This window comes from Canis lupus, chromosome 34 (assembly GCF_003254725.2).
Source record: "Canis lupus dingo isolate Sandy chromosome 34, ASM325472v2, whole genome shotgun sequence".
NCBI lineage: Eukaryota > Metazoa > Chordata > Mammalia > Carnivora > Canidae > Canis > Canis lupus.
The window spans coordinates 21,449,364-21,475,610 of NC_064276.1; the positions used below are offsets into that span (position 1 = coordinate 21,449,364).

Consider the following 26,247-nt stretch of genomic DNA (forward strand, 5'->3'; position numbering starts at 1 on the left):
CCTTATTCCTTTAATAAGTGCTCCATTTATCCCCAAGGCTTATCTTAGCTTTCATTGCAAATGACACCATGAAGATGGTTACCTTTGTGTCTTGCCCTGAAACTTTGGTGTCTATGACTTTTTCTTTGCTTACCAGGAGACTATTAGGAATACCATGGTCTTTACAATGATAAGTGATATATTCACATAATAAGAGAAAGAGACACCTCTTTTCTGCTATAGAATCTTTTTTTTTTTTCCTGCTATAGAATCTACAGTATTAAATGAAGAATGTAGTTAGAACTCTATTTTGGATACTCAGTTGGTTCAGTGAGTTTTCTGGCTCCAAAGGCTCCAGCAGAAAAGCTCAGTAATTCCTATACTTCTAGTAAAAAGAATCATTTAATCTTTCACCCCTGGGCAGGACATCTTCTTTGACTAAGTTTTTTTTTTTTTTTTTTCTGGTGGTGGGTGATGGGCAACACTTGAATGTTCAACCTTCCAGGCCAGCAGAACAACTCCCTCAGTCAATGGAATGTAGAACCAGATCATCTGTGGGTCCATCTGACTGACTGCCATATTACATTATTGTCTCAAAGGGGTTCTATGAACTGAATAAAAATGAGCTTGGAAAGCCAAATTGACCATTTCTAAGCATTTGTTTCTTCATGTTTAGACTAGAGATTATGATATGCGCCTGAGGAATTGTTACAAGGGCTAAGTGAGAAAGCATGGTGAAACTCTTAGGCCCCAGCCCATAGGGGATTTTCAACAGATGTCAGTGTTCCTCCTCTGTTCACAAGTTCTAACTATTGGTAAAGTCCTTTTGTGTTTGTTTGTTCGGTTACCTCTGCCCTTATTTCTGTCCTATCCTTCTCTATCTCTTTCATCTCTGGGTTATCTGTAATGAGAAGAAAAGTCTATAATTTAGGTTTTCTACTTATTCATTTTTACCAATGCATATTTTACACCCCACCTTCCATGTGCAAGGTAAAATTTGACTTGTGCAAATAAAATGTCTGCCTTGATTAGGACAGATGTCTACTTAAATTCTGAAGGTCTAATCAGAAAAAGACACCTATTTTGTTTCTACAATGAATTTCATTTATAAGAAAAAATACATGAATGGTGTCTTTCAAAATCCAGGTGTGGCATTTTGAATTCTCAAATAATAAAATCAACAATTTCTTTAATATTGCATGTTTTAATTGTTTGTCTTATTTGTATGGAAATTTGTCTTATTTTTGTTTGTTTGTTTGAGTGTTTTTGTTCAGTGATTATAAAGGCCAGTAGATTTAATTTGTCCAAAAACAAAGGAGACTATGATCTGCATTGAGACTTAGCACCATAATTCTGTCTGTTTGATTTAACATCAACTGGGATGATTAATAAGACCAGAAGTTTTCAGATATATTTGAACAGTTTACGCCTCAAAGACTCAAGTTTTGCACCTAGCTATGACCCTAATGGGAAGCTCAAAGAGTTAGTAAAGACTATCTGGCAACTAGTTTTCTATTTCTCTTTTGCTTTGTGGTATTCATTTATTTTATAGAGAATAATGAGGGATGTATCCTGTTTACTTGAAATTTTAAGCAATCATTGTCATATGCTGTCAGACTTTCTTCCTTTGCACTTTGGAACCATTTCTCCTCTTTATTTTATTCTTTTTAAAGATTTATTTTATTTTGAGAGAGAGGGAGCAGAAGGGAAGGACAGAGGGAAGGAAAGGGAGAGGGAGAGAGAATCCAAAGCCAACTCCATGCTGAGTGTGAAGCTCGACATGGGGCTCAATCCCGTGACCTCAAGATGATGACCTGAGCCAAAACCAAGAGTCAGACACTTAACCAATTAAGCCGCAGAGGCGCCCCCCCCCCACCATTTCTCCTCTTTAGATGGTAGTCTTTTGTGTTCTTTTTTTTTTTTTTTTTTTTTTTTTTTTTTTAGTCTTTTGTGTTCTTTTTGGTCTTCCTCTCTGTCAAAATCCTTCTACACCTCTTCCTGCCATCTATTAAGAAAGATTTGATTCCAGTCATTTCTACCATAGTAAGAATTTGACAGTTGCTTTTCTTTGCCTGTTAAGTCTTAAAGCTGATTTAGACTGCCTTCTTGTAGAGAAAGAGCTGCCAATTGTAACTAAGAGGTTCAGGCATATGGGCTAAATGAATAGGTTCCCAGTCACTGTGACTGTTCAAGCAGAAGATGGGAGGCATTTATCAAAGGAAGGGCATGCCTAGAGATTCTGAATGACCTTTCGCAATAAAGTCTTTGTTTATTTGTAACACACCAATGTAGGGAAGGTAAATACGACCATAAAAATAGTCAAACGATATTCAACCCAAATATTCTCCCAAAAAACAACAGCAAAACAAAACAAAAAACTAAAGCAAACTATAAATACACAGGCACACTAAAGTGAGAGCCTGGCGGCTACTCTTGTCTTCTTTTCTCTTTTTTCTACTGAGATGAGACCCATCCATTCAATTCTTATGATTTACAGAGGCAATACTATATAACAGCTTCCTCAACTGCATCAACCACACAAGACTCTTTCAAGTGTAACACTTTTTTGTGTGTGTGACGGATATGACTGGGCTTTATGCACATCAATGGTTAGTTCCTTTTATGGAAATGAGAAACTCCTAGCTACTATCCAACAGTTTAAAGAATATTCGCTTTCAAACAAGTATTTCAGTTTCAGAATGATAAGAGTGAACACCCTTCTCATGTATACAGCACATTACAAAAGAACTTCATGTCCATGAACTTGCTTTATGTTCACTACAGCCTTGCTGGTTTTGTGATTGCCTTTTAATGGATAGGAAATGGAGATGAAGGGTGAAGAAGTGGGCAGATAACAGAAAAAGTGAGGAAGGCAGACTGCAACCCCACACTAGCTGGGTTCTGATTCTTTCCCAAAGGGAGTAAGGTGTAGGTGTGGGGTGACTAATGAGCTCAGCTCAACCTTTAGTCATGGGTGATCAGAGAAGTGGTTTGATATAGAAAGGTGATGTGGGCACTATCATGAGTGCTTAAAGGCCTTAAGTATCAGGTTTAAGAACTTAGATTCTACCCCATAGGTGATGGGGAGACACTGATGGGTGACAAAAGTGTGACTGTATTTCTATTTTATAAAGATCACTGAAGGCCATAATCCCTTATCTAAAACCCTTGGAGCCATATGTGAATCAGATTGAGGATGTGTCAGATTTTAGAAAGGTAAAACAATGCATATGTGTTTTATTTTGTGCCCCCAGTAGAAGTCTAGGACAGCACCCCCCATTAATCAAACACATTAACATTTTTGCAGGGAAATATGTGATAGTAAAAATAGAAGAAATGGCTTCATGTTGGTTAAGATTGGGTTTTACCACAAGGTGCATTTACTATTCTCAGGACTTTATTGGATTTGGAATTGTGGATGAAGGTGTATGGCCTATAGATGTTGGAAATGTGAAGGATCAATGCATGGGTGGAAGGCTGGATGACAAATCAGATACTGTGCAGTACAATGGGGTCTGATGCAATGCTAGGCTGGGGCTGGTCTACACTGGTTTATGACAGGTGAATGTTATAATCTTAGGAATGATTGTTAATGATTAAAATGTAAAATTCCACACTAAATAAATTTAAAACAAAGGCAATATACTGAAAAACTCCTTACTTTCTGACTTTTTTACTTCATTTTGCTGTTCCATTTGATCTTCATGCCTACTGTATTTGTGTAGTGGAAATGCTACATGATGGCGCACCACTGTGCACCTCTTCTCAACTGTGCCTTCAGTGTTGTCACATTGGTAGCTTGGAATTGACCCTGGTGGCAGCAAGTAAACCATGGAAGTCAGCAAACATGAGAGATCAGAGCTCCTTTTATTGCTTTGTTGATTGTCTAAACTCAAGAAAGTGACAGAGAACATTTTGACAATGCAGATTAAACTTAAAAGTATGTCATGTCTGTGGCTGTGATGCTGCAATAAGACACATGAAAAATTGAGGGAATATTTTTCCAGCATTTAGAAAAACTATTATACAATTCCACAAAAGTCACCTTTTCCTTTGAAGAACCCTGAACAGACAGCTGAAGGAAGCTTATTGCCAAGTGGAGGCTGTAAGGTTGCTGAGGGTCCATGTTCTGGGCATGAGGCTTTGGCCAGAGTCCATAGCTGTTCTCATACCTACAGAGCTGATCCTCAGTCCAGGCTGGAAATTATAAAAAGCCTCTTCTTTTTGTTACATCCCTCTTGTGCTCTCTACTGCAAAAGTGTAACAAGGGGCACACTTTAAAGAAGAAATGCTTAATGGAATTCTGTTGTTTAGCATAGAGCATGTACTGAAGGGTGCATATGGGACTGAGAGGCAAACTAATAACCCACAGAGCTGGACTTTGTGGATCTCTGTGTTTAATCATCTGTGAGGAAGGAGTTCAGGGCAACTCTTGGGCTTTGGCCTGGGAAACTGATGGGTTCACTCTACCACCATTCCAGGTTTAGAAGGAAATGATAACTACGTTATTGAGAGCACGCCATATGCCAAACGTTGCAGAAAGAACTTTGTGCATGCAATCTCATTTAATTATGCCAACAATCTTGTCATTTGCTTTTTATAGAACTTGCTGAATACTGTTTTGGGGGAAAAATGTGTGTGAGATGTCCATAGAGGATGCACATGGAGATGTTGAATGGATGGCTTTACATATGGATCCAGATACTATCTCTTAAGTAGTTTTTTCAAAAGGGACAGTAATCCTGACATATTTTGTTTCTTATCGTCTTACCTTCTCTAGAATCTAAGTGCATTAAGTAATATTAAGTCAGTAAAGACATTTTCCAAGGGATATCAACCAAATTCAAGTGAGCTGCTTTGTGACGTCCTAAATATATACAGGTGTATTATTCAGTCAGATTAGAAAAATTAGTTTGAAGGCACTTGGGTGAAGATATGAGAATGATGGACAGAGAGGCCAAGCAGAGAACTGTAGAGACGCAACCATCAACTCCAGTTAGATCCCAGGTAGCTGAAACCATTAAGAATAGAACCCTAAGAAGACTCCAGTTAGGACCCAGGCCTCCAGTCCAGTCCATCCTGGAGTTATATATGCCTCTGTAGTTGTTAAGACAGGGTGGTGTTTATCTTAACTTTATTTCCTCCTCTCACTGTCCTTCTTGGCCCTTCTGGGAAAGAACTTTTTAAAGAAATTGTGTGAAGAAATTTAGAAGTGATCCATTAAGGCAACACCAAGGAGAACACCTTGACACTCCGTGAAGCCTCAAAAATTGTGTTATAATGGCAATGAAGTGGCTCTTCAGTAGAATGTACTCAAGATGTCTTTGTATACAGTGCTTAAGGAGGCAGGAGGAGATGGGATCTTCTCTCCAACACATTAGTCCAAAGTGGTGGGGCGGATGTTCTCATTCCTCTTATTTCTAAATGATAAGACTTGCCTCCAGTGGCTGGGGGTCAAGTAACTCTCACTCTTCATCTTTCTGGAAAATACTTATGGTGTTTCATCGCCTACCTTCCCCTGAACCCGCTGAGAAAGAAAGAGTCTTGAATTTGGAGTCAGATGGTTTTTGTTTTTTGTTTTTGTTGTTGTTGTTGTTGTTGTTTTTGTTTGTTGTTTTGTTGTTGTTGTTTTTGTTTGTTTTTTGTTTGTTTGTTTTGTTTTGTTTTGTTTTGAGTCGATGATTAGGTTCGAATCCTGGTTCTGCTACTCACTATCAGTGTAGCTCAGTAAACAAGAAGTAGGTTTTGCCATTTGGTTTTTTAATTAGGGTATTTGTTTTAATACAGTCTTTAGTCCATTAGAAATTCACCGTCTTTGAAAGAAGCAAAGCCAGTGTTAGTTTTTGGTGTATTTTTCCTTCTAGCCTTTCTTCACACATCTTTGCCAAAGATTGGTTATAATATTAATAAATAACCTTTATGAGACATTTAAATTGTACCACATGTCCTGATAAATGATTTCCCTGCATTTGCTGTGATACTGGTATAATACGTCTGACTTTGATGATCTCTAAATGGCACTTCCCTTAGGCTTTTCCTTGTATTTTTCCTTGTTATCGTGTAGTTTTTGTAAAGGTACTTGATCATTCATCTATTATTGGGTGATTATTTTCCAAACTGTCAGTGGTTACACAAATTTAAGGATTTATATTATTCTTTTAAAATTGAAGCACTCAGTGAAGGATATTTACCAGTAGGGCAGAGTAAGACTCCACAAGTAGAAAGAGAAATGAAAACATATAAGGCCTTCTCCATTTATATTTTGATCCTTTAAAAAAAGAATATTCTATAGCACTTTGTAGTTAAAAAGTGCTCTGCTACATTTAATCCAATCTTCATAGCAATTATTTGAAGTAGGAAACATTGCCTCCAGTTTGCAGGTGAGTAAATCAAGACTCAGAAGTGTAACAGAGATGAAAACAGAACTGGGGCTCTGATGCATTGTGCTGCCTTGACTTTTGCTAAAATGATCCTTTTGCTGTTGTGCCCAGATTCCACATGTGCCCCTTATTGGATTATATTTTGTCTTTCTTCCAGCAGAAACTGATGGGATAAAGTCACAAGTCTGTTTCTTGGGCTGGGTGGGCTACACGAAAGTGTGTAGGACATCTCTGCTTGATTTAGACAGATTTCACAGCAGAAAGAGTTATGTTGGTAGTTTAAATAAAAAGAGAGGCATCCTGAGAGAGAAAGGATTGCTGGGGAACAGACAACTGGGGAATATTTCTCAGGCACAGGGTGCCCTGGCATTAATGGATCCCCAAAGTGGCACTATGGGTGACCACTTTTCACACCAGCCCTTGCATTTGATCCTCAGACAGATCCATGGGAGGAGGCCAAGAGGAACTCTTGGCTTTATTTTATGAATGAAGAAACCCAGAGATTAAATGGCTTGCCTAAGGGCAACTACTTATTAAGGTTGTAGGAGGGCTTGCCTTCACAGTACCCCTCACCCAGCCTCGTTGTCTTCTCATCCTGTGTCTCTTGCTGCTTTTCATGAGTTTTCGTCTCCTAAGACAGTGATCACTGTAGTTTAAGTGGCCTAAATGTGCCTCATTGTGCCTATGTCTGGTTTCTTTGTGGATTGTCTGTTGTTTGCAGAGAGGAGGGCAGAGACTTACTGAGCAGGTTCAAAGAACTTTTCCTCTTTTCTTCTCCAGATCATACTCCCTGTGCCATTCATTTGACTTTATTTAGTGTTTTCCTAGAGTCAACTCAAAAGTCCAATACCTGCAGGAGCAGGTGGGTGTCACTGATGGGCTAAGGCCAATCATAACTTTATCTTGTTCCAGTCTAATTTTAAGGCATGATGAACTACTTTTGTAATGAACAATACTGCTACTGATCATTTTTAAAAAGTAGAAAGACCCCAAAGAACCCTGGAAATCAGGGATTTCTCATCTTTCTGGTCATGAGTAATAAGCATACTATGCAAATTGAATTAACATTCTGAAATGTATCTCATACCCAACCCCATCCATTTTTGCATACATCCTATTCTAGACCTTGTTACTCAGAGTGGTCTTAGAATGAGTACATCAGCATCATCTAGGGATTTGTTAGCAGTGCTAATCCTCAGGACCCATGCCAGACATACTAAACCTAAGTCTGTGTTTTCACAGGATCCCCAGTTGATTTCTATGTACGTTAAAATTTAAGAAACCCTTGTTCAGGTAGGTCACTCTTGTGCTTCTCATCAGAGGACTTTCATGGCTCCCCATTGCCTACATATTCTCCTGTTGCATCCTCAAAACCCTGCGTGTTATGGAATGAATTTTGCCTTCTAATCTTATTTACTGTTAAACCCCTTTACAAATCCTTGGTCAAAGTGAACAGCCTCCTGGTTTCTAAAAGTTCCTGACACAGTGCTTTGGCATGATCATCATGATTATACTCACTCACTTGCTTATTCTGTATGTCATTCTCTCCTATATGTTTGTTCAGAACTTTCCTGTCCTTCAGAGGTGCTATGTCTATAAAGCCTTTCCATATTAATTCAGTCAGAATAATCCTTTTCTTCTTTCTGGTCACGTTGTATTACATATAGCATAGTTTACTGTGAGCACTGTGAGGAAAGCATTCCTTAAGGCAGGGCCTGATTCTGATTCACTTCTGTCCAAGCCCATCTCTGCCCACCTCCCAGTAGTATCTGGCATGTAGAGGCTCAGAACGCATCATGAACTTGACTTGAATTTAATTCTGAGAGAGTTATCTACTGTTTGAAACCCTTCACTGAACTAGCAGGGTCCATCCATCGGGTCCTGCCTCCGTTTTTCTGGGCCTCCAAAAGACCTCTTGCATCCTTGGGTGAAAGCACTCAAGCTGGAAAGTGCCTCAAATCCATTAAGATGTTAATGACCTGTGGCAGGACTCTGGCAGCAACAAAAGCACCTCTGTTGCCAGAAACCATTTATACTGGGTGGGTGTTTTCGACAACCACTTAATTAAACACATTGCTTTTCTCTATAAATTCCCCATGGCAGGAGACACATCCAGATAGCTAATGGTCCCGGAGTGACCTGAATTATAGGACAGCGAGGGCATTTAGTTACTGCAGTCACAAATGTACTTGGAAATGTTTGTTTTCCCAAGACTGCTACCAATTAGGGAGGAGTCAGAAAGAGCCAAGAGGTGAAAAAAGTCTGATGCAGCTAAATACCCAGGTCCATCACTTGTGAGCCATGTGACCTTGATTATACAAATCTCTTATATCCTCTGGGCCTCAGTTTTATTAGTTATAAAATGGGGATGGAAAACAGGTTATTAATTTAAGGATTAAATTACTTAAGATACGTGGAACACTCACGATTTTTGCTACATGGTATGTGCCACATGAGAGTTGGCTTTTATTTTTATTATTATTTTTATTGTTATTATTTATTTATATTCACTCATTCATACATTCATTTGTGTATTTACTAAGCTTGTCTCATAAGACAAACTCCACCCCAAGTGATGAAAATACAGAAGCAACAAAACAAGACTTTTGTGTTCATGGAGTTCTCCGTCTAGAGGGAAAGAGGATATATAAATGAAGTCATGATATATGTTGATATACAGCCCTACAAATGACCTTTCAGGAGCATAGAACTTTGTATTTGCGTTGTTGACTTAGGTAAGGGGGATATCCAGGACTAAAGAAGGAAGAGACATTTCCAAAAATATATAATGAGGAAGAACATCCCAAGAAGAGGGAAGAATATAAGTAGAGTAACAGACATAGGCTCGGGAAACCACAGTGTGTCTGGATTATAATGATCAAAAGTAAGAGAGCTAGAAATAAGCTAGAAAGGTAGAAAGGAAGCAGAGAGTCAGGAATTTTGAATGGCTGGCTAAGGAGTTTGGATCGCATTTTTTCCTGCAATCATAAATTGGAGATCCATAGGTCACTCAAATGCCTTTAAATCAGCTATGTATTGGGATGATCACTCCCCATTATCTTACACTGGCCTCTCTTTATTCCCTTGATGCAGTGATGTGTTGTGGTCTCTGCCAGTCATGAAAGCCAACTGTATGCATCTCTTCCAACTACATGATCAGTGACCTTACCTTAGTATCTTGAAATCAGTTGTGTTAGGATAATTTATAACAAGGAAATGAAATGAGGGCATCATCATTATCATTATTATTATTTTAGAAAGTGTTTACTATTTACAGCACACCACTACCATTATGTTTCCTTCATGACTACTATAAGCATTTCTTTCTAGAGTTACTGAAAGATATTGAACAGGCAGTTGACATTTTTAGAAAGGTAATAGGTTTTGGAAATAATTTATCAATAACCTAAATTTAATCTTGATTATTTCAGGGTCTGCCAATGTGTGTTTCAGTAAAGAAAACAAATAAGACCTCGATCTTAAAACCGAGGCTATCAACACATTTGGGCCACTACAGCTGTTACACAAACAACTATTATAGACTCTTATGAATAAACATGCTGCCTGATTCACAAACAGTAAATTGTGTTTTCTCTATGAGGTACCTAGGTTGTCCCCAAATGCCCTGTTTTAGGGAGGGTAGGTTGGTCTAAGAAGAGTAATCCATGTGAAGAAGAGGGAGCCTCTGCTTCTACCGGCTTCTTTAGGAGAAAGAACTACAAAGTTTGAGATGTCAAATGCTGTGCTATGTGAATTAATAAAAATATAGACATCCGAGCAAAGAAAATTACCCAGGACAGAAAAATAATTGTATAATGATAAAAGGGTCGATCCACCAAGAAGATAGAACAATCCTAAATGTGTTATGCACCAAACAAGAGAGCTGCAAAATATGTGAAATAAAACTGATAGTCGGGGAAAGAGAAATAGACAAATCCATGATTATAGCTAGAGACTTCAACACCATTCCCTTAATAATTGATACGACAAATAGAACATCAGCAAGGGTTTAGAGTTACTCAACATACAAACAGAACCCAATCAGCATTTATAGAATGCTCCATCCAGAAAAAGCAGAATAAACACTCCTTTTAAGCACCTAGAGAACAATTACCAAGATCCGACATATCCTGAGCCACAAAACAAATCTCACCAAATTTAAAAGAATTGAAATAATTGAGATTATGTTCCTTCACTACAATGGACTCAAACAAGAAATTAATGACCGGAAGAGAACAGGAAAATCTCCGAACATTTGGGCACAACACAACCTATTTCTAAATGATCTAGGAATCAAAGAAGTTTCAAAGGAAGCCAAAGAGGAAGTTTCACCACTGAGGTGACTTCAAATAAAAATACAATGTATCAAAATGTGTGGAATTCAACTAAAGCAGTCCTGAGAAAGAAATTTATAGCGCTACTGGGAGAATGCTAAAGTCAATTGAGGAAAAGTCTCAAACCAATAACCCAAACTCCTGCTTCAAGAAATTAGAAAAGAACAATAGTAAAACAAACTTAATAGGAACAGAAGGAAGTAAATAATAAGGATAAGAGTAGAAGTCAATAATAATAAAAAAATAGAGAAAATTAATGAAGAAAACGTTGGTTCTCTGAAAAGTTTGATAAAAGTAAGAAGCTTTTAGTAAGGCTAACAAAGAAAAAAAGAGAGATCAGATTACCAATATCAGAAAGAAACTGGGATATTCCTACAGACCCTGTAAACAATAAAATAATAATAAATGCAAAAAAAATAATAAGCAATTACAACTAAAAACTCTACACACATAAATTTGCAAATTTAGATGAAATGGATCAATTCCTCAAACATTCAAATGACCACAACTCACTCAATATGAAATAGATAATTTGAATAGCCCTATAGCAATTAGGAAATTGAATTCATAATTAAAGCCTCCCCAGAAAAGAAATCTCCAGGCCCAGATGGTTTCACTGGAGAATTCTATGAAATGTTTAGAGATGAATAAGCACCAATTTACATAATCTTCTTTGGAAAATAGAAGAGGAAGAAACAATTCCCAGCTAATTCTATGAAGCCAGTATTAACCTGGTACTAAATCCAGACAAAGATAGTCAAAAATAAAACTATGAACCAATATCTGTCATGAATATAAATGCAAAAATTCTTATTGAAATGTTAGCAAATAGAAATTAAGCAATATATAAAATAATTATATATCATGACCAAGTAGATTTTATTCTAGGAATATAAGACTGGTTCAGTATTAGAAAATTAATCAGTGTAATCCACCATATCAACTGGCTAAAGACAAAAAATTACGTGATCAGATCAACTGATGATGGGAAAGCATTTGACAAAATTCAACACATGTGTTGTGATAAAAGCTCTCAGAAAAATAATAAAGGGGAACTTTTTCAATTTGATAAAGAACATTTACAAACACTTGTAATTAATGGCATGCTAGTGGGAAAAAAACAGTGTTTTCTCCTTAAGATTGGAAAGAAAGCAAAGGAGTCTACTGTCGCTACTACCACTATCCAAAATAGTACTGGGAGCTCTTGCCAGCACGGTAAGGCAAGAAAAGGAAATAAAAGACACAGAGATAAGAAAGGAAGAAATAAAAACTGACCCTAATTGTAAATGGCATGACAATCTTTGTAGAAAAATCCAAGAAATCTACAACAAAATTCCCAAAACTAATAAATTACTTTAACGAAGTTGCAGCGTACAAGATCAACATACAAAATCAGATCCATTTCTATAGGCTAGCATTAAAGAAGTGAAAACAAATTAAAAGTACAATGACATTTATAATCCCTCAAAGAAAAAAATATTTAAGTGTAAATCTAATAAAATATGTATAGGACTTGGCATGCTAAAAGCTAACAAATGCTGCTGAAAGAAATAAAAGAAGATCTAAATAAATGAGAGACATACCATATTCATAGATTGGAAGACACAGTACAGTCAAGGCATTAATCCTCCAATATGTGACCTGTAGGTTTAACATAATTCCTTTAAAATCTCAGCAAGACTTTTTGCAGCTATAAACAATTTTATTCTGAAATTTTTTATGGAAACAAAGGAATCAGAATAGCTGGAACAATTCTGAAAACGAAGAATAAAGTACATCTCACCAACAGCTCCTATTTTCTGCTCAGTAACTTTAGCCTCTGGCCATAGCTGATTGGACAAAGCTAATCCATTAGCTGGCCCATGACCCCAAAAGACAGTTCAAAGGAATGATTTGGACTAAACGAATTCCAGGTCTTGAGAATTTGAACTGGGAGAAACAGCTAGAGTGGCTATTAAAGTAGATCTGGAAGTTTGTGTACAGTCAGATTGAAAGAAACGAAGGTCATAGACAAGGTGGAATTAAAGAGGAACAAACACTGGTAGTAAGCAGAGGAGCATGGCAGTCAAGAGGAAATATGCAATGTGTGGAGAGATAGAGTAGTCATGACAGAGACAGCCCCTGAGGGAGTAGGGGCTTTTGTTTCTTGTGGATTTCCAGCTCTCATAAAACCCAACTGTGCAATGGTTCCTGCTCTTGGATTTCTGTGGGATTCCTCAGAGTATTTATACATCTCCTCTTTGTGGGCTTGACTGATCTGGGCTGTGTCTCCTGTACCCAAATTGCTGAACTCACATAGTACAGTAAATAGACATCTCTCCCATTTAAAAAGAATAATACAATGGAGGTGGCAAGAAGTGAGCATTTGTTGTGTCTTGTCCCAGTGTTCTTTCTTCTCTGCCGCCTTCTCAAAATTAGGCCTTGTTCTCCTGCCAGCTTCTTTGGCTTCTGATCAAGTGAATACCCCAAAGTCAATTTAGGGGAGGAGAGAACTCCTCAGGGGGTTGGCCTCCTGTTAGCCCCTGGTGTGCTGTGGGGGACATGAGCTATTCAACAGCTATTCAGTCGTTTTTGTGGAAAAGAGAGAAGAATGGGGTGTGCCCAGAGTCTTTTCTTCTGTGTAGCTTTTAAAATATCCTCTTACTGATGGTACCATGACAGGGAGAGCAAAGTTGCCTGGCTGTGTAGGAAAAATAAGTGGGGGAAGCATCTGGATGGGATGTATGTAGCCGGGGCTGATGGGGTCCAAATAGCTGGATTCTGGTCTTGCCTCTCACTTGGTACTAGATGCATGTCACTTTATTGGGGCTTGGTTTCTCCATCTCTAAAGTGGAGGATAACAACCATTTGATATGAAAAACATTCATAGATCGCAAAGAAATTTTGGTTGTTCCAGCATGTGATTTAGCTTCTGCTTACATCTCCTTCCCTTCTCCTTGTTTCCTTTGCCTTGGTTATGCCAGCTTCCTTGCTGTTTAATAAAATGTGATGGATCCTGTCTTTGGGCCTTTGCAGTAGCTCTTCATTTTACCTAGATACTGTTTCCACAGATATTCTCATCTCCCTTTTATCTAGGTCTCTATGTTTATGTGTCCATTTCCTTTTGTCTGTGTGCTTTCCTAGAATGTAAGCATGAGAGCAACAAAGGCTTGTTTGGCTCACCAGTATACCAGTAGAGCCTGGAGCACAATAATGGCTCAATAAAATGTATGTTAAATCTTTAAGGGGGATTATTTCTGGACTGGGTACCTAGTATTAATTCTCTAAAGAAGTATATTCCTTGGGGCACCTGGGTAGCTCAGTCAGTTAAGCATCCAACTCTTAATTTCGTCTCAGGTCATGGTCGAAGGGTCATGGGATTGAGTCCCACATTGGGCTCTACACTCAGTGTGGTCTGCTTAAGATTCTTTCCTTCTCCTTCTGCCCCTCACCCCTGTTTGTGCTCTCTCTGTCTTGCCCTCAAAGAAATAAATAAAATCTTAACCAAACAAAACAAGAAATACCTTCTGTAAGGCACATAGAGAGAAGAAAATTGATTGCAAATCAATGACTTTACTGTGAGTAGTAATCCTTAGCACCTGCCCTTATGACTTATGAATTGGGCTCATATTTAAATTTGCTGTTGATTTCTCTGTCTGAGATATCTCAATGGGTATAACACGACTCTTGCAGTTGAAAATCTCATGGGTTTCTTGCTAGGTCTTTTTTCTACTACTCCTGGTCCTTATCTTCTAAGGTCTCCCATGGCAGCTGTCTATGGAGAGAACCTCACATATAATGTATCATCTGTATTTTAAGTAAGTCATATTAACTCAAATATAACTTCCAACATAAGGAAACACTCCCAGCTGTATCAGACAAACAGGCAGACAGAAACATGTAATATATATAGGGAATTAATGACTACTCTATTAATTTTAGGAAATTGAAATGGAAGTATTTTGTATATCTGAAAACTGTAATAGTTTTGAGGAGTTATCTTTAAGTGGATTTACTTCCAATCACCTACCCATTAATTTATTTGTTAAATCAATCAATGTTGCAAAAGTGTTGATTTTGTTTTTGTTTTTGTTTTCTGTGTGTGTGAGAGAGAGAGAAGGTTGAGGGGGTGGATGGACAGCAGGAGAGAGAGAATTCTAAGCAGACTTCATGCCCAGTGCATAGCCCCTACTTGTGGCTCAATCTCATGATCCTAGGATCATGACCCGAGCCAAAATCAAGAGTCAGATGCTTAACCAACTAAGCCACCCAGGCATCCCTGTTGCAAAAGTGTTTACAGGTAATTTAAAAGAATTATTCTTCATCGTTTTCTTCTCCTCCTCCTCCTTCGTCATCACTAACATCATCACTATCACATTAATAGCCAATAAAAATCAAATACTTTGTTGTGTGCTTTATATTTTACTAAGGGCTCTATTGTACTATTTTTAGAATTCATAACAGCTCTCTGAGGTATATATGCATTATTATCATTTTCATTTTAGAGATGTGGAAATTGGATTTTAGAAAAGATAAGTAACTCTGCAAGGTCTCATAGCTAGGAAGGGACAGAATTGCATCTCTAACTCTGGGCCTGAATGTTAGGAAGCCCACCACTGCTCAGGAATGTAGCACTTAAAATATACCATGAAACGAAGACCCATTTGTGGTCAAAATGAGTCTTAAGCTCACAGAAGTATTGACAAAACTACAGAGTCAAGTACGCTCTGCCTACAGGAAAGGGATATAAAAAAAAGAAATTAACATTCACAAAGCAATTTCTCTGTGTCAGGACTGGGTTGGGACCATGACATAATATACTGATGCTCTCTGGTTAGTTATCTTGGCTGGAAGACTAAGAAGCAGAAGAGGTTCATTCCTGGAGTTTAAAGAAGTTTTGATAAAGTGAAGGTGGCCATGATTAATTATTTGCATTGGACAAGTACTCCTTGGAAATACTCTGTAGCATTCCACTCTGAAATGTTGGATAAATCCACAAATCTTCCAGTGCCACCTACAAATTCTTCAGGTTTAGGCTCAGACTGGTTCCACATCAGTGCCTGAGGGTTCCTAGGTATGATTCAAATTCTTAGATCAGTTCCTGAAAATGTCTTGGTCTTTCAGAATCTTGGATCTGCATCTGGATAGCTTTTCGAAGGATAGATGCCTGGGATTCCATCTCAGTGATCCTGAGTCAGAATCTTTGTGAGTGCTACCCTCCCTTTTTATGGTAATTCTGTTTTCATGATTTTCATTTACATACTGTGCAAACACGTGTCTTCCAACAAGTCATTCTGTACATGTTGCTTTGCATGTTTGCACTGTTCCCTCTATCTAAAATTAATTAATCTGCTTTCTGCATCAAGCTATTTCAAAAGCTTCTTCAAGCATACTTTATCCAGAGCCTTGCCTCATTTCCTTGGTGTTTTTAAATGCCTTAAGGTAGAGCCGAGTGCTTAATCAAAAGCATGGGCTCTAGAGGCAGATACCCTCAGCTTGAATTTCAGTTCCAGAATTGGGCAAGTTATTTAATCTTTTTTATGTTTTAGTTCCTCATCTATAAAATGAGGATAATGTCTCTACCTTCCTCATGGGATTACTGTAACCATAAATGAAGTAATTTATATGAAGAACTGAGACCAAAAATTCATTTAAAGTAAGCATGAAATCGATGTTAGACATTAGCTGGGATTTCCATAGTATTGTACACAAATTTCCACATTATTATTTATCACTCGATACCATAATATCTGATTTATTCTCCCACATTAGATAAGCTTTTGAAGACAGGGGTAATTATAGTCTTTATAGTCTGAGCACCTCCATAATGTCTTTAATAAAGCACAAATGACCCTTGAACAACAAAGGAGTCATGGGTGCTGAGCTCCCACCCCTGTAGTCAAAAATTCATGTATAACTCTTGACTTCTCAAATTTTATGAAGAACCCACTGTTGACTAGAAACCTTACCCATAACACAAATAGTCAATGAACACCTATTTTTTATATGTATTATATGCTGTTTTCTTACAATAAAGTAAGCTAGAGGAAAGAAAATGTTATTAAGAAAATAAAAATATATTTACAGTACTATACTATATTTACTGGAAAAAATCTGCATGCAAGTAGACTCACACAGTTCAAATCTATGTTGTTCAAGCATCAAGCATCCAGGCACTCAGCAGAATTAATTGATTACATGAAGAGATTTCATTGCCTTTTTAATGAATGGTGGTTTGGTAAAGAGGAGAGCATAAGTGTCTAAAGTGAAACATACCTCGGATGAATCCTGGCTATGTTATGTGGAACAAGTTAGCTTCCTATATTAATCAGCTTAGGTCACTAAAACAAAATGCCCATAGACTTGGTGGATTAAGCAACAGACATTTATTTCTCACAGTTCTGGAGGCTGGGAAGTCTAAGATCAAGATGCCCACAGATTTAGTTCTCAGCGAGGTCTCTATTCCTGCCTTCTCATTGCATCCTCACATCCCAGGCGGAGGCGGTTCTCCTGTCTCTTCCTCTTATAAGGGCAGTCATCTCATTGTGGGAGCTCCATGCCCATGACATCATCTACACCTAATCACCTCCCAGTCACCTCACCACTTAGTACCATCATTTTGAAAGTTAGGGCTTCGACATAGGAATTTTGACGGGAAGAAACATTTAGTCTGTTATGCTTCCCCAAGTCTCTGTTTCTTCACCTGTGCTCATCAGGATTGTTTGATGAAGATTAAAAGAGATAATATTTGTATAATATCTGGCACAGTAGCTGATCCAGAGAAGACCCCCAATGAATGAAGGCTTTGGTTATAACTTAAGAAAAATACATGCCAGAATTATTCATTTGTGCATGTAGATCTCAGAAGCTTCAGAACTGGTGGGTATATACATATATATGTACACACATACATACACACATATAAATTACATATATGTATACTTATTTAAATAAAACTGTTTATAGTTTTATTATATTTTTTAGAACCCCAAAATTTCTTTGTTCTCTGAGGGAAAAATTGATCGTTGTCTTTTCTTTGATGAACTAGAACAATATGAAACTCCAAGAGAAGATTTCTCTTGCTCAGGAAAATAAATGGTCTTTGTGGATACGTGAATGAATGTTTCCAGGTCTATCCTGTCTGTGTTTTATGGGGACACTTTGTCTGTCCTACAATGGTATACAATAAGAAGGTATTAAAAAAATTAATACTGGGGCATCTGGGTGGCTCAGTGGTTGAGTGTGTGCCTTAGGCTCAGGTCATGGCTTTTGTAAGATAAAGGAGGAGCTGCATACAAAACATGATTAGAATAATGATGTGTTCTCTCTAAATTGAATAATTGATTAAAATATAACCTATGAATCATTTGATAAAAGATTATGATATAAATACTGGGTTTTAGGTGCTAATGTAAATCTTGTCAGAAGCTGCTGCACCATATTCAGATGTGGTCTGAATTTTATTTTCAGTGTAATGTACTGTTCCATTTGATAAATATACCAAAATATATTTATCCTTCCCTCTATGGGTTGATATTTAGACAGTTTCTAGTTGCTTACAAACACCACCAATGTGATGCATTATTGTACATGTCTCCTTGTACTCATATTTAAAAATAGAAAATTTTCTAGGCTAAGTATAATTCTCAGGAGGAAGAATTCCTGGGTTGTAGGATTACAAATCTTGAATTTTACTAGAATTTATTAAATTTCTCCTGAAAATAGTTATACCAGTTTTGAAAGCAGTCTATATGAGTCCAGAGTTACATGTGTTAACATGGATCAATCTCATAAAGTAATACTACATACTATTTAGGGAAACATTCATAGTAAAATTATTAAAAGGGATTAAGAATGATAAATAAAAGATCTTGACCTAAGTTACTCTTGTTCCTGAAACTAGCTAGTAATGGAAGCTGCTTGGATTTTAATGACTCAGGAAAATGAGATCTCCGAGGGGCAGCACAATGTATTTGCTTCTATGTTCTTTCCCATTTGAATGTGCTGAATTAGAAATCATGCCAAATAAGACAATACAAAAATTAAAGTGCTTATAGATGAGAAAAAAAATGGGATGCTGGGATCGAGTCCCGCATCAGGCTCCCTGCAGGGAGCCTGCTTCTCCCTCTGCCTATGTCTCTGTCTGTCTCTCATTAATAAAATCTTTTTAAACAATTAATACTTCTGAAAACTTTTAGTGTATATTCATTCCAAAGAATCGTTCACGCTTGGCAACTTGTGCTTTTTATAACACTGAGATCTTATACCTAACAGCAGGAAATGCAGTGTTGATAAAAGAACCTTCTTCAAGGGCATCAGATCGATGGATGCCTAGGGTTCCTTTTTCTCAGCCCTGTGGACAGTGGGCTGGGAATCTGGAGACCTGAGTCTGTGGACTTGTGTTAAAATTATAAAACCTCATCACATCTTCGGGTGTCATATTAGCTCTTCTTTACATGAGTTTGTGTCACATCTTAGAGGATTGTGTATTCCTTAAGAGCAGAATACTCTTCTCACTATTCCCAGTAGCTACCACAGAGCTTGGAACATGCCTGGCTCCATGAGGTACTGGGGAGAAAACTGAACCACAGGAAGTCAGGTCAGGGGATCTGAGAACAGAGAAGGTTTGTGGGCATTCGGTTTTTATTAGAATACTGTGTTTACTTGGAGGGTCCCCTATTTTAAACAAATTGGAGAGGCCCCAGGAAAGAATAACGAAATGATTGAAAGAATTTAATGTGGATTATTTAGCTAAAGGTTTTTTAAGACTTCACTTAACTCAGGGGGAGGGAAATTGCTTTGCTTCAATGCCATGCATTTTTCATCTGTTTATGTTTCAAGAGCAAACCCAAATTGGATTCTCTTCAGGGCCTGGAACCCAGTGGGTGCTCAGGGAATATGTGTGGAATGAATGATTCAGTGTTTTCCTCCTGGGTTGCCGATTTCTGGCCAGCCAAGAAACTGTCTTCCTCTTTTAAGGTCTGGGCTATGCTAAGAGGCTGGAGGGGCACACAAAGGAAGGTGGATTTGTAAACCAGGTATAGTCGCTCTCTTCAGTATTAGGGAAGATGTTTCTACTGAATGGTGTGTGTGTTTGTGTGTGCACATGCACACACACGTGCATGTGAGTGTGGTGGAATAATGTTAGAAAAAAACATATTTTTGGAGGAAAATCATCTCTAAACCACAAATTGATTTGACACCGCCTTAAAAGAGCAACTGAAAGTATTGTTAGGTGTAGGCCTAGGGCCACTGGAAAAGCATCTGGGATGGTTTGAGTAACTGGGTGGAGGCCTGGAAACTTGCTTTGACCGGTCGCCTGTCATTGCTGGTTCGCTGTTGCCCTCTGCTGGCAAAACTGTTGTCATCCCAGGAAACCACACATCTCCCGGAGTTCCTCGATTCCCTTTTATACTGGGGTGTCCAGGCCTTTCTTCATCAAATAGAGACATGGAAGCTAGTGCTGAGGAATGGTAGTGACAAGAGGACATGTGGCAGATCCTCTGCCAAGAGAGACTGGATCTCACAACTAAGATGATGAATCTTAGTTTTAGTTTTTCATGCTCTGCTCATTGGCTGAGACCATGATCTCTCTCGGCTCTGTGTTGGGCCTAGTAAGGGGACCCAGACAGGACTAAAACACCTCTCTACACTAGAAGGTCTCTCATCAAATATGGGGTAACAAGAGGACATTATGGAGATAGACATCACTGTAATATAGAGCAGACTGTGACAACCGAGGCACATCTGATAAAAATCTTGTAGATATTTAATGCAAAGAAAGATTACACCTACCTTGCAGGGGTGGGCTGGAGAATGGTGAGGGTGAGTCTCCACGAAATAGGTAGCATTTTAACTGGGGACTTGAAGGATAGATGAGATTTATTATCTAAGAAAAATCTCTTTATCATAAAAATAGTATATGTTCATTGCAAAAAGAAGTTAAGCTCTGGCTAATGAAAGCATAAGAAGAAATGAAAGTCATTTGAAATCCCAACACTCAGATATAATCAGGGTTACCATTTTGATCTATGGATTTGTTGTCACAAAGTTGGAAGTACACTGAAGGTACCATCTTGTATCCTGCTCTTTTCTGACTTTTATAGCATGAACATTTTCCCAATGTTACTGATTAGTTTTTGAAACTGTGCTATTTTATGGGGGAGTATTTCAACGTGTAAACGTGAGGATAGGATTCCCAAACAGTGTGAGCCAAGGCATATGGCTTGCATAGCACAAAGATTGTTCATTCTTTGCTAATTCATTTCAGAAATATTTTTTGGACACATGAGACTTTGGAGACACAATGTAAAGAACTGACTGTGGAGTTTACAGTAGAGGAGCGGAGGCAGACGTTAATTAGGTCATCATAGAAATAACTGTAAAATTGCATCTGGGGTAAGTACTGCGAAGGAGAAGTGTGTGGTGTTATGTAAGTGTACATTAGAAAGAACAGAAGTAGTCACAGAGGTCTGGACAAGCTTGCCTGAGTAAGGAGTAATTGAGCTCAGCACTATAGCTGTGAGATGAAGAACCTCAGGATGAAGCAGCATATGCAAAATCCCTTCAGTAGGAGTGGGCTTGGTGAATACAAGAAACCGAAAGATCAAGAAGAATGAGTGGAGAGACTGGGCCTGGGATGAAATTGAAGAAATAGGTAGGGCCTGACTACGGATGGTGTCTTAGACCGGGTGAAGAACTTCTTTCATTTCTTGTTAGACCTCTGGGGAACTGTTGAATGTTTGAAGCCAAAGTGAAGAGATGGGGTCAGATTTGTTTTTTTCAGTAGGTTCCCTTCATTGCAGTATGGTGGAGAGGTTATGAGGGAAAGAACAGATGTAGGTAACCTGGGTCTAGGTGACTAGTAGCTCAACCCTAGTAAGGAGGTGATTGAAATAGTCTAAGCAAGAGGTGAGGGAAGACTGGGTCAAGATGGTGAAGGTCAAGATGGAGAGAAGTGGGTGGTGTTGAGAAATAATGTGAGAGTCAAATGTTTAGGACCCGGCAGGTGAGGTGAGGAAAAGAGAGAGTCCAGAATGACTCCCTCCTAAGTCTCTGGCTTGCATAAGTGGGTGGAAGGAGAGTTCTTTTCCAGGATAGGGAACTCTGGAAGAGGACAAGTTTTGAAAGGTACAGTGATGTGTGTTTTCTCAGGGGAAAGGTTTTCCAGAGAGAACAGTCCCAGGAGTGGTATATATCATCACATCAACTCCTTCCAGAAGTGGGTTTTACCACATTCTCATACCACACTGAAGGACCCTCTATTTGGAGGTGGATGGTACTGGAAAGAAAGCCAATACCATGACTAGGTTTTGTGTCTCTACCTTGTCTTTAAAGGCAGAGACATAACATCTAGTCCAAAGGGTTGTTGTGAGGATTAATAGGGTCATCAACATCCAAGGACTTTGTAAATCTCCACAATATGTTACTGTTACTCCCACCCCTATATTTGTTGTGGATATTGTTGCCAACCCAACTTCAATTATGTTAATATTGGGAATATGAATTCAATGTTATTTCCATGAGTTATTTGGGGAAAAAAGGTGTGATTGAAGTCTAAATAAATACGTATACCACCCAGGAGCTAGAGATGTGGCCCCAAACTATTTATAAACCTGTGTGTTTACTTGAATTCAGACTTTCCCGACATGTGAATTATGCAGAATCTGTGTCACAGCAGAGCACTCTGTGTTCCTAAAAAGAATTCTCTTTTTTTCCCAAATCCTTTACCTTTTAAAATAAATCTCATTATGGAGTGCTGACATTTTCAGTAAAACCATTCAACCAAAAGCTGTGGTTTTTTTAGACTAAAACCAAGTCTGGTTTATTAGGCAGCAGCTTTTAACTTGCTGCTAAGTAGATGCAAGCTATTTAGAGAAATTTATGTAGATATCTGATAAGACATTTCAGAGTCCCCGGTCTCTTTCTGACTAAGACTGAGAGTGTTAAACAGATTATCTAGAATTCTTTCCTTTTCTCAGTGGATCAGGAGTTGAGTATGGCAGCGTTGGAGTGGATGAACACCGTAGAACCAGGATTTAAACATCTCTCAGACTCTACACCACTGACTCTACTATCTTATTCTAGTTGACTGACTTCGGGTGTGATTTTCTTCAAAGAGTTGTGGGGATGCAGAGCTAATACGTATACCAACCACATCATGACCACCATACAATAGGGCCTCCATCAAGGATCCCAACCTTCTTATTTTTCCATTTTCTGCTTCTCTCTTCTCTTTCATCCATTTTTTTTCTCTCTTTCATATGTCCTCCTATTCCTTGCACTGATTTAAGTCCTGGCTGTCTGATTTAAGTCTTGCCTGTCTGTGTTTAGATTATGCTATACTGAGGAATGGTATATATTTGGGTTGCCCAAAATTCCTTAGTGGATTAGGTCTCTGCCAGTGATAATAACAGCTGATTTGTAGAGCACTGATAGAGAATAATTTCCTTTAATCCTCTCCCCAAATTTAGGAGATGTGCTAGTATTGTCTCCATTTCACAAATAAGGAGCATGAGCCAAAGGCAGTTTACAGAGTTAGTAGGTTATAGAACTGGAAGTTTTCACTCCTGCCCTCATCCAGCCCAATAACCTCCAAAAATTTTGATTAGCAATCATTTATTCACTCAACAGATATTTATTTAGTGTAGGCTATTTGACAGGAGCTGTGTAGAATGAGTAACCCAACAGACACAGTTTCTGCCTTCATGGAATACACACACACATGCACACTCAAACACACACAATGCTGAGCTTGCAATGACTGCCATTGTCCTCCCCTCTATTTTTGGTGTCCATTCTGATCAGTCAGTGTCTACATGGTACTTACTTCTAAATATTTTACATATCATTCCTTCTTACAAAAAGCAATAGGTCCACAAAAAAAGAAGGATCAGGATGCTTTCAAAGAACATGATAGAGGGCCAAGTGTATATAGAAGCTGAAAAAATCCTCTTTAAATGAGGCATTTGAACTATGATTTGGACAATTAGGGTTCTTAGCCTGCTATGAGATAATGCTGTAGTCCATAGGTAACTTGGATTTTTTCCTAAGATTAGAGAGACGCTATTTAATAAAATAAACAGGGGAATGATGTCATTCTGTTTGTATTTTTAAAATAGAACTGTGGTTACTATGTGAGAATGAATGGGAATGGGATACCCATTCTATCTTTATATTAGACTGATTCTGTGTATTGAGGATTAAGGTATGGATCAGTCACAGATCATCCTCTTCAAGTCTCTTAGGGAAAACAAATCATGTACTGAAATAATTCTAATAAAAGTCATGAGTACTATATCCTAAAGGCTATAGGAGATAGACAGCAAAAGTGCCATGGGTGAGAGGATTTACAGACCACACTCACTTTTCTCTAATCAGACACCACTGTTTGGATTTCTTCTTGTTTTCTCTGGTGGAGATTCTGTTGGAGTCAGAATTTTCCATGCATACACTGAAAGGCTTTCAAGGCCAAATCAAATCAATTTAGCAAACACTTATCTAGTGTCTACTTTGTCTTTGTCTCATAAGAATACCACTTCACTTGTTTGACTGTGTTTCTACCAGAAGGAAATGATAGGATGGGCAGATATAGTGATGGCTTTGGGGTCAGTGCATCTGTGTTTGTCTCCATTCTACCCCCACTCAGCAACACAACTTTTGGGGATTAGAATTAACTAGTATGTAGTGAGTAAAGTTTATGGTAAGAATTGGGGTATAAAAAACAGATGTTTTGGTGTCCTTGGAACAAGATGAAGTTTTTCTAGTGAACAGGGAACATGTGATGGAACAGAAATCAGGTGACTGCCAACATGATAAAAACTTGTCATTCCCCTCATGGATCACTTCATGGGTACTCATCTCTGCAATAACTTTTTCTGTAATCTTCCATCTTCCCTCCTCCCTTGATCATAGGGCTGGACTGAGAGAAAGAGAGAGAGGATGGCATTAGATATTGGTCAACCCCTCTTCTGAGGTGATCAAACCTCCCTATTTTCTGTGTTAGTAGAGATGTTTTCATTGAGTGCCATAATCTTTAACTTGGAAAGACCATGCCATTAACCATTTTTCTCCATGATGATTCCTACAGAATAGACCACTGGAACAATGAGAAGGAGAGGATTTTGCTGGTCACAGACAAGACTCTCTGGATCTGTAAATATGACTTTATCATGCTCAGCTGTGTGCAGTTGCAACGGATTCCCCTGAGCTCTGTCTACCGAATCTGCCTGGGCAAGTTTGCCTTCCCCGGGATATCACTGGACAAGTGAGTGTGATGCCTTAGATTTGGAAAAGTGGTTCAATGGGAGCATGCCATGTAGGGAAGTCAATCACAAAGTTCAGTTTAGTATGGTAAGCTGGGTGGACTCAGGGGAGAAAAGTGAACTCCATGGTTGAATTAATCAATTCTTGAGTTTCTACTTTACATCAGACACCAGAGATACGACTTTAAGTAAATTTGTGCTTTAATATGAGAACATGAGAAAAAAGATGGTTGGGCGTAAGGTGGAAAGAGCTGGAGGAGTGTGGAGGAAAGATCCTCAATTTAATTGGTGTGGCAGAGAATCAGAGAGGCTTTCTGGGAGAAGGACTTGAATATATTTGACGTTGGATAGGAGTAGCCAAAGAAGAACAAAAGTTTAACATTCCAAGCTGAAGGAAGAGCACAGCCAAAGGAGTGGAGGTGAGAAAAAGTGTAATGCCCTTGGAAATTGAAATTATTCTGTAAAGATGAATGGACAAGAATCTATGATGGTTAATAGCTCTTATTAAAAGAAGTCTCTTTGAGGTCTTCCCTGGAAGCTTAGTGGAGATGACATCAGCTATCTCAGAGATGTTGACATTCACCAAGATACCTGGTGAGATCTACAGGGAAGGGTTGCTGAACTAAGCTCTTATTATTGTCTTGGAAGGAACTGTCTTTACTAAATATTTTAGATCTAAGCCAGAAGGAGAGCAGTCTTCCTCTGAGCCTTTGAATATGAGCTTCTCCCATTGAATGGTGAACTCCTTGAGGGCAAATACATTTTTTGTTTATTTAGTTTTATTTATTAAACACCTGGCCTTGGGCCTGGCACATAGTAAGTGCAGAAACATCTTTCCACAATGTTGAAAAAAGCAAAGTTCAAGCAAGTGGTTGGTTTCTTTACAGAAAAGCAAACCATATTAAAGATCTGTTTTTTAATTTACTTTCCATGGATGCAAGATGTGACAAATTGATTTTGTTTGCTGACTTTTTGAACTGGTGGATTTTCAATAATACAAGCAATTATAAACATATTTTTAAACATCATAAAATGTTTCTTTTCAGGAAATCTCTCTCCTACCCTAGACTCTCAGTTCTCAAGCAGTATCTCTTTAGGGTAATAGTCAATAATTACTTGTTGTTGTTTTAAAGTAATAGTTTACAAATATACAAGAATCTAAAGTCTTTATATGTGTTTATGTCTGTTTATACATATTTATAACTATGTATCTGCACATGCATATTTATCATAAAGTATTTTACCCAGTGAGAACATATGTCATAAACTGCTCTGCCTCAAGATATTTTACCCAATGATAAACCTCGGAGA

General features: G+C 38.2%; 1 protein-coding gene and 1 long non-coding RNA gene across 5 annotated transcripts in view; one reads left to right on the forward strand and one right to left on the reverse strand.

Annotated features, from left to right (window-relative positions):
* Positions 1–26,247, forward strand: part of TPRG1 (tumor protein p63 regulated 1) — a 137,171-nt gene that overhangs the window by 38,184 nt on the left and 72,740 nt on the right. For 2 of the 3 annotated variants that reach the window (XM_035710400.2, XM_035710401.2), the window contains 2 exons: positions 15,797–15,877; positions 24,762–24,938. In XM_035710400.2, the coding sequence (XP_035566293.1) occupies positions 15,797–15,877; positions 24,762–24,938 (258 nt within the window). The remainder of the gene's footprint in view (positions 1–15,796; positions 15,878–24,761; positions 24,939–26,247) is intronic. The other variant, XM_025425658.3, reaches the window with a different exon arrangement.
* LOC125754296 (uncharacterized) overlaps positions 22,873–26,247 on the reverse strand; it is a 70,722-nt gene continuing 67,347 nt past the window's right edge. For both annotated transcript variants that reach the window (XR_007408136.1, XR_007408132.1), the window contains exon 6: positions 22,873–24,593. This is a non-coding gene — a long non-coding RNA (uncharacterized LOC125754296). The remainder of the gene's footprint in view (positions 24,594–26,247) is intronic.